Source organism: Vulpes vulpes, chromosome 10 (assembly GCF_048418805.1).
Source record: "Vulpes vulpes isolate BD-2025 chromosome 10, VulVul3, whole genome shotgun sequence".
In the NCBI taxonomy this organism is placed as follows: Eukaryota; Metazoa; Chordata; class Mammalia; order Carnivora; family Canidae; genus Vulpes; species Vulpes vulpes.
The window spans coordinates 29770688-29786405 of record NC_132789.1 but is presented as its reverse complement, the minus strand read 5'-3'; the positions used below and the strand labels follow the sequence as shown (position 1 = coordinate 29786405).

Sequence of the window (15718 nt, the reverse complement as noted above, 5' to 3'; positions counted from 1 at the left end):
ACGGTCCGCCGCCCCCGGGATCCCGGGTGGAGGGTTCCGGGCTTGCAGCGACCTAGGAGGAAGCCCTGCGCCCCCATTTCTGGCTGCCGCGTCTCCCCCGCGGTATTCCTTTTGGCCTTATGAGAGGCTCTAGATTCTCCTTCCTACTTAATGGCAGAGCCTCATTTTCTTCCCCTGCAAAGTGGGGACTCAGGGAACTAGCTGCCATGAAAAGCATGGGCTCTGTCTTAGGACCCAGGCCCTACTGCCCTAAGCGCAGGCACATGCCCCCAAACTGCCAAGCGAGCTGCCTCTCACCCCCGAGGAAGCACTTCCCATCTCAGACGCTTGCCACATGCTGTCCCTTCTACCTGAAGTGCCCTTCTTTCAAAATCCAGATCCAAGACACTGATGGATGTCAGTGCTTAGAGAAGCCTTCCCTAACCCCAGGGACAGAATCAGTTGCTATCTCCTGAGTGTGCTCAGAGACCAAACGTCCTTGGTGTGGCGCTGAGCACTGTGGCTTGTGCTTTCTCGCTCATGAGTGTCTGTCCAATTACAATGGAAGTCACACAGATCTGCAAATGTGTGCGTTTTAATTTTTTAAGATAATATCTAATATGTTGCAGGGTCCTGCAGGGGACCAGTCTCAAGAAAGGGAGAAGAGGATAGGCCTGTCCTGCCTGGATTGCCAGCCATCAGTGGCAGCTGAGGCCTCGGGGAGTAAGCATCTCCTGGAGGCAGCAGAAGCCTCTGGAGGTGAGCCAGGCAACCGAAGGCAAGCACTGGGAAGGCTCAGGTTCTGCCCTGGGGGATCCTGGGAAATTGGAGGTTGGCACCTGCCCCCAGGGCTTGGCCTCTGTCCCTGGTGCCCAAGCGTGCCTGCCCAAGTCTGCTGCATGCGAGCTCAGGATCCTTTCCCTGTGAGCCAGGACATGTCGCCGGTCCTGCAGGAATGAGGGGAGGAGGAGTCAGGGTAGAAGACAGCAGGTTACCCACTCAGCACCATGAACAGGTGATCCCCGAGGACAGCAGGAGGCCCGTTCTGTGCCAGGCCCTGGTGCCCAGCAGGAATGGGTACTTAGCAGAAAGGGGAAGACCATGGGGGTACAGGCTCTGGGCTGGGGTGGGAAAGGCTCAGAATGGTTGACAGGAAGGACAGAGGACCACGTACTTGCTGTGCAGCACAAACAGCCTTTTCGAAGGCAAGAGGGAGAGAGACAGAGAAGGCCGGGGAGAGAATATGTCATTCATGTTCCCTCTTGGTTCTCCATTGTTTCCAGCCTGAGGCCTACTCCTGTCCCTTGGTCTCCAAGCTTTCCCCAGTCTCTGGGCAGGGGGAGGGGACCTCTCTGTAGGCAGTTTGAGCCCATGGGGTGACTTGCATTGGCACCATCCTGGGGTGAGGGTAATGGCTGACATCCAGTGTCCCCCCACCCCCGGACCCCAAACAACTACCCAACATCTCTGTGCAGGGTGTCTCCAGAGGCATCACTAGCTGCCTTCACCACTACCACCCCCAGCTTCTGTCAGGCTCAACACAAACAAGTCCAGTTGGGTGTCCCAGGCCAGGTGACTGCCCAAGCAGTGGCTTTGACCAAGGGCTTTGACCCCTCCGCACAGCACTGTCCCTGTCCTTCTAACCCACAAGAGCACAAATAACCAGCCCATTTGCAACCACAGCCCTTGCCCCACACCACCCCATAGTCCTGATGCCCCATAGACTGATGTGGACCAAGAATAGGGGAAGGGCTCTGTAGGGCTATGGGGGTGGATGGCAACCAAGGGCCAGTCCCTTGGGGGAACCTCCCCACCACAACCCACCAGACTTCTGAAGCCCACACTCACTCCACCTCCCGCTTTCGGATGGCCCGGCCGGAAGCCAGCACCTCAGCCACCTTGGACACGATGGGATCGTAATTCATGCTGGCCACAGCAATCACCTCATCGCCTCTGCAGGGACAAAGTACCTGAGCCTGAGGGCTGCCCAGCAGTGGCCTTCCTTGGAGACCCTGATGTGCTCCTCTTCCACTGGGGCCCAGGGAGGGATCTTACCCAGGACAACAGGGCTCTTCTGAGCCCCCAGCCCTCCTTGCTTTGCTTGGCCCACCAAGGGGATCCTGCAGAAGGCCCACGGAGGCTCTAGCCTTCCTCCTCTAGGGAGTTCAGGGCTGAGCTCCAGTCCTGGGATCACTTCTACCTGTGTGACTTTCCTCAGTGTAAAAGTGCCAGTGGACAACACCCACCTCAAAGAGCTGTCCTTAAGATAGAATGTTCCACCTCCAAGCCTGGCTGCTGGACTCCTTACTACCCCACCTCACCTCCTCACTCGTCCGTGGCGGGTCTCCTGTCTAGCTGCCTCCCTGGGTCACTAGGGGACCTATCGGGCAGTTCCCCTCCCTCTGGAGCAGGGCTCCTCTGGGAGGAGTTCCCCTTCCCGACCGAGCTCCCGCTGCTCCGCATCGCCTTCCACCCAGTTGCTCTCACTTGGTGTAAAAAGCCACGAACTTGAGATCTTCCAGATCCCCCTGGATGATGACGTCGTCAAAGCCTTCTCCGTACCCTGGGGGCCGAACAGGAGATGGGGCTCCCCCGGGTCAGCGCCCTGTGCCCTCCTAAGTCCTCCCGAGTCCCCCACCCGGCCCCGCTCCCTCGATCCTTTCAGGTGGTTCTCAGTGCCGCCCCCAACCAGTTCTTGCTCTCCCTCCGCAGGGCGAGGCCCCGCCCCGATGATGCTCATGGCCCCGCCCTCCCCTCCAAGCCCCACCCTCCCTCCGCTGGGCGAGGCCGCGCCCCCGAGTGCTCTGGGCCCGGACCCCTCCCCCAAGCCCCACCCCACCCCTCCCCCAGCTGGGCGAGGCCCCGCCCCCGAGTGCTCTGAGCCCCGCCCCTGGCCGGCGCCCCCGGTTACCCGCGTAGCGCAGGCTCTTGCCGAACATGGCAGTCCACAGGTAGGGCACGGTGCTGATCTCCGCCTCCTGCGCCAGCATGTTCTGGGCCGCCACCCGCCCTGTGGGACCCAGGGTCGTGAGAGCCCCGACCCTAGCCCGCACCACCCCTACACTCCCTGCTCAAGGGCTCTCTGGGGCTCCTCCGCCTCCTGGCCACCCCCGCACCCCCCACCCCGAGGTCAAAAGATGCACCATCACCCGCTGCCCACTGTCGATTGGTTGGTGCGGAGGGGACACCTGGCTCAAAGCCAGTCAGGTCGCTTCTCTAAGAATCTAAATGAAGTGCCCCCCCCCCCCATCGGGAAGGTCGGCTTCCTGGGGTTGTGGGGGCTGCGCGCCACTTCAGGTGTGCACACAGCTAATCAGACACATCAGGTATGAGGAGGGCAGGAGAACGGGTACGAGTGCCCGGGGAAGCAGAGAGGACAGCCAGGCCCGGGCCCCAGAGAACAGCGTGGGCGGCTTCCCCGTTCACGAGGCCCGCTGGACTCCGTAGTTGGCTGTGCGTGAGAGTCCCTAGACCCTCTCGGTTAAACCTCAGTGATAGTGGCTGATGAGTGGCCAGCCTTTGGTTCCTTAAAACCAGCACCAACGTTAGACCTTGGACCTGAACAAGAACTGATACCGGAAATGGGATTTCAGGCAGCAGATGCTGAGGTAATGTGAGGCCAGAGAGGAGAGGTGAGTGCGGGGAGTCTGGTGATGGATCCTCCCCTTGAAGGCAGCCCACCTGCTGGCACCTACCTCTTAGGGACCCAGACCCGGTATGAATAGTAAGTGAGGCTTTAGGGACTTAAGGGGTGGGGGGATTCCTCAGAGAGCACAACAGCTCCCCCCTGAGCCCAGTTTCCAGGCCCAGATGGCTGCCTTCCAAGGGCCTGCGTGAAGCGATCGGGTTCACGGAGCGAGTGGCTCAAGGGAGACAGAAACACTGAGTGGGAAGGCGGCCCATATCTTACTACGTCCCTTTCTCTTTCCCTGGGTGACTGCACAGGTTGGTGAGGACAAAAGGAATGGAGAGGCTGGTGAAAGGATGGGGCGGGAGGCTGTGGCTAGTTGGATGGGGTGTCCTGAGGGCACAGGAAGGATGTCTCTGGATGGGCCCCAGGGCTTGCTCGGTCAGCTGGCTCCATCACCTGGAGGAGGCTGGTCAGACAGGCCACCACAGAGCCTTGAAAGGCTGACCCAGGACCCAAGGCCAACAACTGGAGGGGGGGCAGGGAGAAGCTGAGACCTTGGGACCGCTCCCCATCTCCCCCTTCCCCATCCTGCCACCGGGCTGGTCATACCCTGGGCATGAGCCATCTGCCAGTGTGGGATGTTCACTTTCCGATTGTTCCTCCAGGCCAGGGGGAAAGTGACAGCATCGCCGGCTGCAAACACGCCTGGAACGTTGGTCTGCATCATCTGTGGGGAGAGGACCCAGGGTTCTGTGGGTGGGACGGGGGCCTGGGCGGGACCTGCTGCCACCCCCACCCCCGCACCCTGCCCACCCCTCCCAGCCCCACCTTGTTGACAGGGATGAAGCCTCGGGAATCCAGATTGATGCTGCTCTGCCTCAGGAAGCCCGTGGCTGGCACCGCGCCTGAGAGGGCAGGGGCCACCAAGTCCATGCCCTGGTCCCTCCCGTCTCCCTCCTCATTGTCCTCCATGACCCATATCCTTCCCTCACTACCATCCAGCCTCAGGCCGATTGTCCAACGGGCTCCCCGCCCAACGGGCTGTCCCCTCCACCCGGACCCCCGCAGACCCCCATCCCTCACTGCCAAGCCTCCCCTCCGGCCTCAAGCATCACCTCCCCTGAGGCCTCAAGCATCACCTCCCCTGAGACGCGGTGAAGGCCCTGGGGGGGTGGGCAGGCCGTACCTCCCAGCTCCATCCCTCCCCAGGAGCAGGGCCAGTTAGAAGCTGGTTTGCGTCCCGCAGCCACCGGAGGTGGGGGGCAGGCCGTGGAGGGGTCTCCGGAAGGGCAGCCATCTCTAGGAGCATCCCCCAGGCCGAACCCTGGCTAAGTGTGCGCTCCCCACTCCCCAGTAGCCCTGTGAGGGGGGTACCGTCGGGGTGGCGATCTTACAGAGGCGGGGACCGAGGCTGGGGAGGGAAGGGACTGGCCCAAGGCCGCTCCTCGCACCTGCCTGCCCACCCACTCACCAATGCCCACCACACAGACGTCGGCCCGCACAACCTTGCTGCTCTTCAGCACGACTTCCTTCAGCTGTGGGGAGGGGCGGGTGAGGAGGAGGCAGGCCCAGCTCCCCAGCTCCAGACCGGGAGAGAGGGGGGCAGGAAGCAGGGCCCACCTTTCCCTCCTGGGCCCGCAGCTCCGACACCTCTGTCTGCATGTAGAACTTAACCCGGTTGTTCTCAAACATCTGTCGGGGCGGAGGGGGGAGGCAGGGGGGCCGTGGATGAGACAAGGCCTGGGGTTCCGAGGGGCTGGGGGCTGGGCGCCAGGGTGGGCTCACCTTCATGAGGGCACGACCGACACGTTCCCCCAAAAATCTCCTGAAGGGCGTCTCCTCCAGCTCCACCACGGACACCGAGTGGGCCTTTTCAGTCAGGTAGGCGGCCACCTCCATCCCTGGGGCCGGGGTGGGGGGCAGTGGGCAGGCGCCCCGCACCTCCCGGGGCCAGTCCCGCCCTGGACCCGCTACCACCGACCGTCGCCCCCCAGCTCCAGCTGCTCACCCAGGAAGCCAGCTCCCACGACCACTGCGTTGCGGCCTCGGGCCAGCCTCACCACACGGTTGGCGTCTTCGGGTGTCCGGATGGTGAACACGTTCTCCACCTCCTTGCCTTTGCAGCTCAGCGTCTTGGGGCTGAGACGCGGCCAGCATCAGTGGGGGGCTCCCGGCACCCCGAGCCCTCCCACCCCTGGCTGGTGCCCTGCCAGGTGTCCAGCAGGGGACAAGGGGAGCCACCGTCCCACCTGCTCCCTGGTGCGAGCAGCAGCTTGCTGTACTCCAGCTTGAAGCCATCCTTGAACACGACTTTCTTGTTTCTCACATCCACTGTGACCACCTGTAACACCCCCCCACCCCCGCTGGGCAGCATGGGGGCCTGGGCGTGGACTCGAACCCAGCTCCCGCCAGACCCTCTGAACAGAAGGTTCCACGGGGGCTGTTCCTGCTACGTGGGTCATCCTTCCTCCTGGCTTCTCCTCTTTTTTTTTTTTTTTTTTGGCTTCTCCTCTTTAAACTTCAGACACCACCTTCCCCTCAAGGCCATCTTTCCGCTCTCCCACCCCAGCCCCGGCCCGAGCAGATGTCTGCAGGTGCCCATCATCCTGCCGGGAAGAAGATTCAGTGCTGCCTTCCAGGCCGGGAGCACCCCCAGGTTCCCGGACAGCAGGGCCAAGAGAGCAGGTCACCCCGCACACACACCTCCAGGGGCTTCGGTGGCCTCACATCATTTGCGGTGCCCCCTAAGCCTTCCCCAGGCTTGTTTCCTAGTCTTGGCCCCATACCTGGGCCTCGGTGAGCACCTCGATGCCATAGGCTCGGAAGAACTCCTTGGGCCTCAGGGCCAGCTGCTCAGGCTGGGCGTCCAGGGACTGCAGGAGATAACTATCTTGAGATAAGGCCAGTGGCCATTATTCCATCTTACAACAGAGAACTGGAGGCGGGGAGGGGGGCTGGGCCCTGTTCACAAAGGGGCTGCAGGATAGAGTTCAACAAACCCACATCTTTGTGGGGTACCACCGATTGGACTGGCGTGAGCAAAGAGGGCAGCCGGCCGGACCCCCGAGGGGTGACAAGCAAAATGCTGAGAGGGCCTGACCGTGCCCAGAGGGCTAGGGGCCTGGGCCCAGCCCGAGCCCCCGTCTGCCCCTCCTCCCACCTTGCTGAGTTTAGGTCTGTCATAGGGGAGGTGCCGGTCCAGTGTGCATAGGACGATCCTGTCTGAGAACCCCTCCTGCCGCAGTGTCTCCGCACACACTAAGCCAGCTGCACCTGAGGGGAGGGTGCGGTGGGTCAGGGACCACCTCTCCTCCCACCCCACCCTGCCCCTCAAAACCCCACCACCAACCTGCGCCTACAATGAGCACGTTGGTGCTGCTGCTGTGGCCAGCGCTTGGAGAGATACATTTGGCCATCACCTTGGTTCTTCGCTGTAGCTGCAAGGCCTGGGGGTGGCCAGAGAGTGGAAGGCAGCTGGAAGCTGGTCCCGGACATCCTCCCTGTGCCATCATCCCAGCAGGCCAGGTCCTGCTGCTGCAGTCCAGCCTCACCCCCACCATGTAGCCTTTCACTCTGTTCCCCAGCCAGAGGGCCTTTGCACATGCTGATGCCCAGGCTAAGAAGCTCTCCTCACTTCTCCCTTTTGCCTGAGCCCCAAGCCACACCCTCACCTGCTTGCTGGCCCGGACGTACACCTTCTCCTTCTCAATCTTCACCTGCAAGGGCAGTGTTGCTCAGGATCAGGTTTTGGGGTCCCCGTCCCCTTCCCTGCACCCCCAGGCTCCCTCCTCACTGGCCCCACCTGGAATTTGTGCAGACTGTCCAGGCCGGGGAAGTCCTCCAGGTCCCCGGTGCCGATGTTGAAGCAGGCACCATGCCAGGGGCAGCGCACTCGGCCCCGGGACAGCACGCCTGGGGGAGGCAGTGCTGGGCTGAGACCACCAGTGACAGTCCCTCTCCCCTGTGTCCCAGCAGCTGCTGGCTCTTCCCCACAGCCCAGGAGACCCCACTAGTAGATGGGGCCCTGGAGGCCCAAGGAGGACCAAGCACCCTAACAGGGGGTCCCGCGCCACCTCCTGTGTGTGCTGGGACAGCTCACCTTTCACCAGGGGTGCCCCGTAGTGTGGACACTTGTGGCCCAGGGCGTGGAACTCCCCGTTGTCCTTCACCAGCAGCACTTTCCCCCAGCCCAGCTCCACTTCCCGCATCCTGGGGAGGGGCGGCACTCAGACTCCAGGCCAGACCCCAGGCACCAACCGCCTCTGCTGGGTACCACTGCCCAGAGTCCCGCTTTCTGGGGAGCAGGCCCGGATCTGGAGAGGCCACAGCGGTGGCGGCTGCAGGTGCCGGGCGAGGCTCCTTCCAGCCTCCCAGTCCACCCCATCCATGGCCTGCACCTTGCCTTCCCATCTTGGGCCCTCTGATTGCCTGCCCCCCCACCCCGGTTCCCCTGGGATGCAGCACCCACTGGCCATTCTCCAGGTCCTTGATGTGGCACACGGCGGCTTCCACACAGTCCTGGGGGCCCGGATAGGGGTGCGGGGCGGGCAGGCGCTCCTCGGCATGGAAGTGGCGGGCCGTGCCGTTGCCCTGGTAGGCCCGGGGGCTGCCCTTCCCGCTGGCCGACAGCTCCTCCTTGCCCCGCTCCTTCTCGGGCAGCACCACCTCGATCTTGAGCTCCACTGTGGGCAGGCGGGACAGCACGGTGACCCCCAGCCTGGCCCACCTCCCTACCCACCCCTCAGGCTCCCTGGACTGGCTCCTTGGAGTGGTTTTTGCTTTTTTTTTTTTTTTAAGATTTTATTTACTGATTCAAGAGAAACACAGAGAGAGAGAGGCAGAGACACAGGCAGAGGGAGAAGCAGGCTCCATGCCGGGAGCCCGATGCAGAACTCGATCCCGGGACTCCAGGATCACGCCCCGGGCCAAAGGCAGACGCTCAACCGCTGAGCCACCCAAGGATCCCATGGAGTTTGAGTTCTCTCCCGTGCCTCTGCCTTTCCAGAAAGCCACCTGCACCATCAGCAAAGAGCCTCCAAACCAGCATGAAGCAGAGAGGAGGCAGCAGGAGGCGGAGCTGGGTTGGCCAGAGTTAGTGTCTGCACGTTTCCTTTTTCAGTAACAAATTAGTGAGGGGGCCACTATTGGAGCTCCTTTCACCCTGAAATTGCCTTTTCTCCAAGAAATCGAGGTGGAGGAGAGAACCCTGGTGCACTGAGTCCTGCTCTGACTCCAGCTGCATGGCACCCCCTGGAGGAGGAATCCCTGAAGGATCAAGGCAGGTGTAGAGACTCAGGTGAGAGCAGGGTGTTTGAACCTGGGTGTGGCTCTGGGGGACCAGAGGCAGAGGGTTTGTTCTTCTCTTTCCCGTAGGTTTGAGTTTTGTTTCGTATTTTATAATTTAAAAAAGGGGAGAAAAAATGGGACTCCTGAGTGGTTCAGCGGTTAAGCGTCTGCCTTCAGCTCAGGCCGTGATCCTGGAGTCCCAGGATCGAGTCCCACGTTGGGCTCCCCACATGGAACCTGCTTCTCTCTCTGCCTATATCTCTGCCTCTCTCTGTGTCTCTCATGAATAAATAAATAAAATACTTAAAAATAAAAAGAAAAAATGTACATAATATATTTTCAACTTCTTAAAACAGCTCTGTTCACCAATTTAAGAATCCATGATTTGCCAAGCCCTGGTTTTTCAGTGTTTTCATGTGCAGGGGTGTGCCTTGGGTGTGAACCGCACCCAAAAGTGTTGGTGCAGAGGGTGCATGGGGCGCCCACACAGAAGGTACTTCCCCAGAGTGCTCATGGGGCCTACTCTAGCAGCCAGTGAGCTAAAGACTGTCATTTTCGTCTTTCTTCTTTTCTGCATTTTCTAAATTCCCTACAATGTGCCTGGGGTATTTTTCTAATTAGAAGGGAACAATAAACAGAATTTTTAGCAGCGATAATCTGGCCTCCTGGGCTGAGTGATGGAAGCTAAGCCCTTGGCACAGCAGGGGCCCGATGAGGAAGCAGGAGGTGCCTCTCCCCACTCCCAAGGCACCAGAGCCTCCAGGCCTCTCCCCATCTCACCTCCACCCCTGACCTGACACTCCAGAAACAGAGGACACGGAGTCACACCTCTGGGCCTTTGCCTATGCAGTTCCCTCGCCCTGAATGGCCACCCTTCCTGGCCCCAAGTCACCCCTGCCCATCCACCTGGACAGCTCAGGTGCTGTCTCCGCTGGCTGCCCATTCTCTGCATGTGCCTCATCTCGTGCTGGGCTAATCTCCCACCCTGGCCTGGCCCGGAGCCCAGGAAGGCAGGCCCGCACCCCCTTAGCATCAAGTCCCAGCCCTTAGCCTGACCCGGGCACGGCAGGGGGCAGGGGTAAAGGTCTGCTCCAGGATTCCAACTGGGCAGGAAGGGCCCCAGAGCACACCACCACAGTGCTAAAGCTGTTGTGTCAGGTGGGGGGAGGGTAAGGGAGGGAGGGCCTCTTTGCCTCCACTTTCCATACTTTATGTAATGGTGTTAGAATGTTTTGAGAAGAATTAAAAAGGAAAATACTCCCAACTCAGCTGACACCAGCTATGAGAACTGTAGAGAGGAAGCTCACAGGAACAGCCTGGCAGGGGCCCAGATAACAGCCAAGCCAGACTGTTTGCATCTTCCACCTCCTTCCAGAAGGTTCCAAGGAGCTCGCTGATGCAGTCTAACGGGAAGCCATTAAGTCAGAGGCAATAGTGGAAAGGTGGATGGGGAGGGGGTCTCTGCTCACCCACAGAGCCAGATCGGACCCTAGCTTCATGATTCCCAGGAGTCCATGTGACCATGGGCCCCTGCCTTATCCCCTTGGGACCTCAGATGCCTTCATTATAAAACAGAGAGAACAGTGCCTACCCCTTTGGTGATAGTGAATGCTGAAGGATTTAAGATATGTAACTTAGATTAGAAGCTGAACAGATGAAGTTGGGTAGTAGCATTTTACTGGTTAGCTCTGAGCCTCCTGGCAGCCATGGCAAAAAGGGAAAGCCTTTAAGAAGCACTTGTGCTCTAATAAAAGGCAAGTGACTAGATGCCAGAAGAGCTGCACTGCTTCCTAGTTCTGAGCTTAACAAGGGTCTGGCGCACACACTTCTTATCACGAACACAGAGCCCATGCAACACAGGGAGTAGAGTGAGCAAGCTCAGAAAATGTGCTGATGTGCTCCAAGCCAGTCAAGCAAGATCGAAGGTAAAGAATTTGCACAAAGACCTTCGGCTTGCTCTGGTCTCCCTGCAGCCCCTCCTGACCCCAACTGAACTTTTATGGCCCAAATGCTCACTCATACACCCTGAAATTCCCTGAGCCTCACCATTGACCTGTCCAGCATGGGTGCCTGGGGCCTAAGCTCCTGCCCCCCTGCCACAGCCCCACAGGGGATCTTGAAAGCAGAGTCTACCTCCCAAAAAGAAGTGATAACTTTCTGCACATGCCTCCTTCCTGTGTGCCAGGTGTGGTGCTAAGCATGACAGTCTGCAGGGGTGGGGGTGGGGGCAAATTTATCCATGAGAACACAGAGGCTCAGAGACGTGAAGTCACCTGCCCAAGGTCACACAGCCAGGAAGGGGCAGGGCTAGATTTGGGCTCTAGACAGCAAGTTCTTACTGCTGCCTCTGAGGTGGTGAGACCTGCCGGCTCCCGACCCGGGAGCAGGGGGCCAGAGTTCTCAGGCAGGCCAGGCTGCTGAGATCCTTTAAAGGAAGCTGCCGGTGGTCTCCTCTGCTTTTGGCCTCCTGCCAGACCAGCTAGCATTTTCTTGCCCACTCCTGATAGGGGGAAGGCTTCATTTGCCCAAGTCATATGCGGAGCCAGGAAGGGTGGTGGGATCGGGCCCGGGGCTGGGCACCCAGAGCATGGGCATGGGAGGAGGGGCAGCTGGCTCCTGAGGCAGGTGCAGGGGGTTCCCCTCTGCCTGGCAGGGTGTCAAAGGTCTCCTCTTGCCCCCAGGTTCTCCCTCAGACCCAGGAAAAGGAGAAAAGGCTAGTGTGTTCCAAGGTAATGGAGCCGATGGGTATCAGGTAAGGGGAGCTGGCCGGGGCAGGGTGGCCTAGGTGGCAGGCGGGCGGGGGCACTGACTGGGCCTCCATGTCTTCATCTGTGACAGGCCTCTGTTCTTTTGGTTTCCTGAGTGTTGTGAAGAGAGAAGAGGGCAAGTCGGGGGGCAGGAGAGAGAGCCCAACAGACAGAAGTCTCCATGGAGTGCAGACCCAGGCCCTCCCTCAGCGCCCAGGAGGCCCCACCTTGGGCTGGAACCCCTTGGGCCAGGCAGGGCAGGATTTCCTGCACAGATGGGGAAACTTGGCCCCAGGTCACACAGGGCATCAGAAGAGGTGGAGAGGGTTCTGACCTGTCTATTCCACCCTCATGGCAACTTTGAGAAGAGGTCAGGCTCATTTTGTAGAGAGGGAAACTGAGGCTCAAAGAGGTAACTTGCATGCCCCGGGGTCACACGGTGGCTGAGGGTATCCTGGAAGTCCCTCTTGGCTGCCCCTACTCTGAAGCATGAAGAACCCTACTTCTACCTTCCCAGAAAGGTTCAGCTGCTATTCCCACCAGAAGCCCCCAAAGCCCCAAATAAAGAGGGGGACCCACTGGACGGGAGCCAAGAGAAGGCTCCAGGCCCCCACCCCCTCCTGCCTGCAGGGAATTAATATTCAGAGCAGGCTGCTGCCCAGCCTGACCTACTTCGGAGGCGGAGGGGGGAAGGGGAGGAGGAAGATGGCTGGAGAAGGGAGGGAGGAGGGAGAAGGAGGGAGGGGGAGGGAGGGGGCAGGGAGGGGGCAGGGAGGAGGAAGAATGAGGCGCGAAGGGAGGAGGTACCTGGCTTGGGCTTGGAGAAGCACCCACCCATGGCGAGTGGCCCACAGATCAATGGGGGGGCAGGTACGCAGATGGAAGGCTGTGGGAGGCCTAGGGTGCCCCGGGTGGGGCTGGACTCCCCATGGCCCTTAGAGATGCTGGAGCTGCCATTCCTGCTGGAGCTGCCTCCAGGACCTGCAGGGGAGACAAGGGGCATCTGTAGGGACCAGGGCTTTGATGGGGGTTGTGGGGAGAGACACGAGGGTGGGGGGGCTTCCAGAAGATGTGTGCATTTGAGCTGGGAAACACTGCATATGTAGGGGACCCTGGCAGGTACCTCCCTTTGGAGGCCCTCCAGGCTACCCTCACTCTCCCCTCCCATCTTTGCCTTGGGGGCTGCACCCCCAACGGGGCCCTCTGCTCAGATCTCAGCGTCTCTTTCAGGTCCAGCGCCACAGCTGCCTTGTTGGGTAAATCCTGATTTCGGGAGCCCACTGGAAATCCAGCAGCCTAGGAGCCCTGGGATCCTCCATTCTTCAGGGAGGCCACCACGCCTGGGGGCGGACCCTAGGTCTCCTCAGGCAGATCAGAGCCCTCCTGATCCTGCGGTTTCTCCTTCCTACAATGGGGGTCACATTTAGTTCTGGGCCCTGGCCCCCACCCTGGCTGGCAGCCCCTGGATACCCACCTCCTCCAGGGGCAGCCACTGCTTCTTCCTCCTGGATGGAGGCTTCCCAGCCCTGGAAGGCAGGGCAAGGGGGGGGCAGGAGTCCAAGCCTCCACCCCTCCTCCCAATGTGAGTGAGGCCAGGAGAGACTGGGTGGGTGCGGCTGGGCCAGTCCACTGTCCCCAGGGAAACCCAGCTCCATGGTGAACAGAAGTGGGCGGCCAGCCCAGGCCTGATGGGGTTGGGGGAACGGGAGGCCAGGCACACTGCCCATGCCCAGCAGCCATGAGCTCCCACCCTGGACACAGCCCCCCCCTCCACAAATGCCCTCCGGGCTGCGGTGCTGAGATCACAACCAACAGCAGATGGAGAAACTGAGAGGCCAAGGGCTTGGCAAGGTCAAGCAGGAGGCAGGGGCAACCAGGCGGCCTCCCACCCCCCTTGGTTAGTTTCAAGATGGGCAGGGACCCAGGAAGCCCCCATAACACCCTGCAAGAGACAGGGCTGGGGGAGAGGTCACCGGGTCAGCAAAGAGATCCCTGCAGCCAAAGAGTTCTCATGGCCACAGGGTGGGCCTTCCAGAAGATACAGCTTATAGACTGGACTTTGGAAGGATCTGGACAAAGGTGTAGCTGCCCTGTTTACAAATGACCTCCCCCTGGTCCGTCCCACTGTGTTTCCCCTGGAAGTTCTTCCTGAAGTCTAACTTGAGGTGGGGCTGGGGCCTCCTTGGTCTTGCCCAGATCCCAGCAAAGGATTTGAGTGGGTGCCTGAGAGCAAGGGGACCAAGAAGACAGGAGGAAAAGTGGGGAGGGATCGTCTACTGCCTGGCATCTGATCTTACCTACGCTAGACCCACCCACTACAGTTCAGGGGGCAGTGGCACCCAAAGGCCATTTGGGCATACCACTACCGTTTCCCCCCTTCACCACACCAGACTTGGCTCCCACCTGCCCCACCTGGCCCCTCCCTGGGCGCAAGGGGGCCCCTCCCCAGATTCCTGCTTCTCCTCTGGCTCAGCCCTGCCCACCTCCTTCCTGCCAGGTCTCAGGCTTCACCTGCTGGGCCACAGGAGTCAGAAAAGTTGGGACCTCCGCTCGCTGCCAGGTCCCTATCTAGGCTGTTTCTCCCCAGACGCCCAAATGTCTTAGACCCTCCTGGGGCCTGGGGTCTGGAAAGATTTGCTGGGGGTTGAAAGGCCTCCAGGCCTACTGTGTGCAGGCTGGCTTGGAGCCCTGCGGCTCCAAAGGCAAAGGTTCTTGCCTGTGGAGCAGCAGGAGGCACCCCAGGATTTTGTGTGGGGTGCTGGACCTTGCCCACACACTACCCAGTGCTGAGAAGTTGTAACACGCGCAAGGGCTAAGTACCCACCAGGAGCCTGTGTCCTGTTCCCCTGGGCGCCGCCCCCCAGGCCAGTGCAGGCTGGCAGAAATGGGGGGATGCTCTCCAGTCGGGGCCCTCCGTGGCCTCCAGCCTCCCTGGGATTGGCAACGGAGTCTGAGGGCTGCCCGCCCTCACCCGCTCCCCCGGGGCCGGCGCCCGCCTCCCGCGCACTCTCCCGGCCCTTGCACGTGCGATCCCCTCGCTGCGGGAGGACCTCGCCGCAGCCGCCCGCCGCCCGGAGCCCTCGCCCACGCGGGCGGCCGGGAAGGGGGTCGGGCACACAGTAGGGCCCCGCGGCGAGCGCGGAGGGGGCAGCGGGGAAGGGGCCGAGACGCTCCAGCCCCCGCTGGTCCCCCTCCCCGGCCGCCTACCCCAGCCCCCATCGCGCGGGGCCCGGGGTGCGGGGCGGCGGGGCCGAGGGCCGGGGGGTGAGGGGGTCTCCCGGGACCGGGGGCCGGGGGGTCCCCGGGGCGGGCGCTCACCTGGGCTCGGCGCGGGCCTCCGCTCTGGAGCCGCTCGGGGCCGCGGCCACCGGGGGGGGGAGCGGGGGGGGAGGAGCGGGCGGGGGCGGGGCTGGCGCTGCGGCGACACTGCGGCCGGGAGCCCGCGGCGCCCAGCACCGCCCCGCCGGGTCCCTGCGGGTAGGCGCGGGTCGGGGTCGGGCCCGGGCGGGGGCGGGGGCCCTTCTGGCCACGGACGCCCCCAGCGGGGTCTGGCTTCCCGGGGATCCCCTGGACCCCAGAGGGGCGCCAAGCCGGGCGGCGCGCCGGGTCCCAAGCTCGTTCCTCCTTTCCTAAGTCTTTCGAATCCTGAGCGACGTGAGGAGTGGGAGTCCAGCCTCCCCAAGAAGGAGACCCCAAATCCCCTGCGAGCGACTGCTCCGTAGGTACCTTGACTCCCTTTGGGGGCTCAGTCTCCTTGGTCTCTTGGCTCCCTCCCCTCTCCCCACACTTCATAAGGTCTATCTTAAATTATATTTTATTACATTTTCTTTTTTCCATCTGTCATCATATCAGGAGAACTTCCCGGATCCCTATAAATCATGATGCGCCCTGGGGTTGTGTTCCCTCTTCCAGGAAGCCCTCCCTGACCAGTCTTCCTAGACTGAGTTGATCAGGCGGGATATACTGGCTCCTGGTTACCTCGTGTTTCAGGGTCCCGATTGTCTCCATCTTTGCACTGTGTCCAGGCAGAGCTTGTACCTCCAGCAAACGGACCCAGTGACTATGTGGGAAATGA

The 15718-nt window shown here is 61.3% G+C and overlaps 1 protein-coding gene and 1 long non-coding RNA gene across 14 annotated transcripts; one reads left to right on the top strand and one right to left on the bottom strand.

Moving 5' to 3' along the window:
- Positions 1 to 558: 558 nt before the first annotated feature.
- Positions 559 to 15062, bottom strand: AIFM3 (AIF family member 3). 13 transcript variants are annotated; one of them, XM_072723437.1, is made up of 21 exons: positions 14962 to 15015; positions 12451 to 12624; positions 8079 to 8292; positions 7710 to 7819; positions 7413 to 7522; positions 7282 to 7326; positions 6960 to 7056; positions 6771 to 6883; positions 6397 to 6483; positions 5860 to 5951; positions 5619 to 5749; positions 5396 to 5511; positions 5231 to 5302; positions 5082 to 5145; positions 4439 to 4515; positions 4220 to 4337; positions 2891 to 2989; positions 2467 to 2542; positions 1828 to 1932; positions 1154 to 1174; positions 559 to 926 (listed from the first exon to the last, which is right to left on the bottom strand). In XM_072723437.1, exons 2-21 carry the CDS (start codon positions 12479 to 12481, stop codon positions 887 to 889), a joined length of 1818 nt encoding a protein of 605 aa, XP_072579538.1. In that variant the 5' UTR covers positions 12482 to 12624; positions 14962 to 15015; the 3' UTR covers positions 559 to 886. The 13 variants fall into 13 exon arrangements, with proteins under 13 accessions (XP_072579538.1, XP_072579528.1, XP_072579531.1 ...); XM_072723427.1 differs by lacking the exon at positions 1154 to 1174 and adding an exon at positions 13118 to 13169 and having other exon boundaries at positions 14962 to 15003; XM_072723430.1 differs by lacking the exon at positions 1154 to 1174 and adding an exon at positions 13118 to 13169 and having other exon boundaries at positions 1809 to 1932; positions 14962 to 14988.
- On the top strand, positions 8571 to 8912 carry LOC112907573 (uncharacterized). Its single transcript, XR_003232791.2, has 2 exons — positions 8571 to 8701; positions 8794 to 8912. It is a non-coding gene; the product is annotated as an uncharacterized lncRNA (long non-coding RNA).
- Positions 15063 to 15718: the final 656 nt, after the last annotated feature.

Excerpts from the sequence above, each read along its gene's own strand:
- AIFM3 (XM_072723437.1), bottom strand. The coding sequence starts at position 12,481 with ATGGGTGGGTGCTTCTCCAAGCCCAAGCCAG. Across the intron at positions 7,523-7,709 it reads CGGGGCACCCCTGGTGAAAG|GCGTGCTGTCCCGGGGCCGA; the intron begins GTGAGCTGTCCC and ends TGCCTCCCCCAG. Across the intron at positions 4,338-4,438 it reads GCTTCATCCCTGTCAACAAG|ATGATGCAGACCAACGTTCC; the intron begins GTGGGGCTGGGA and ends CTCTCCCCACAG.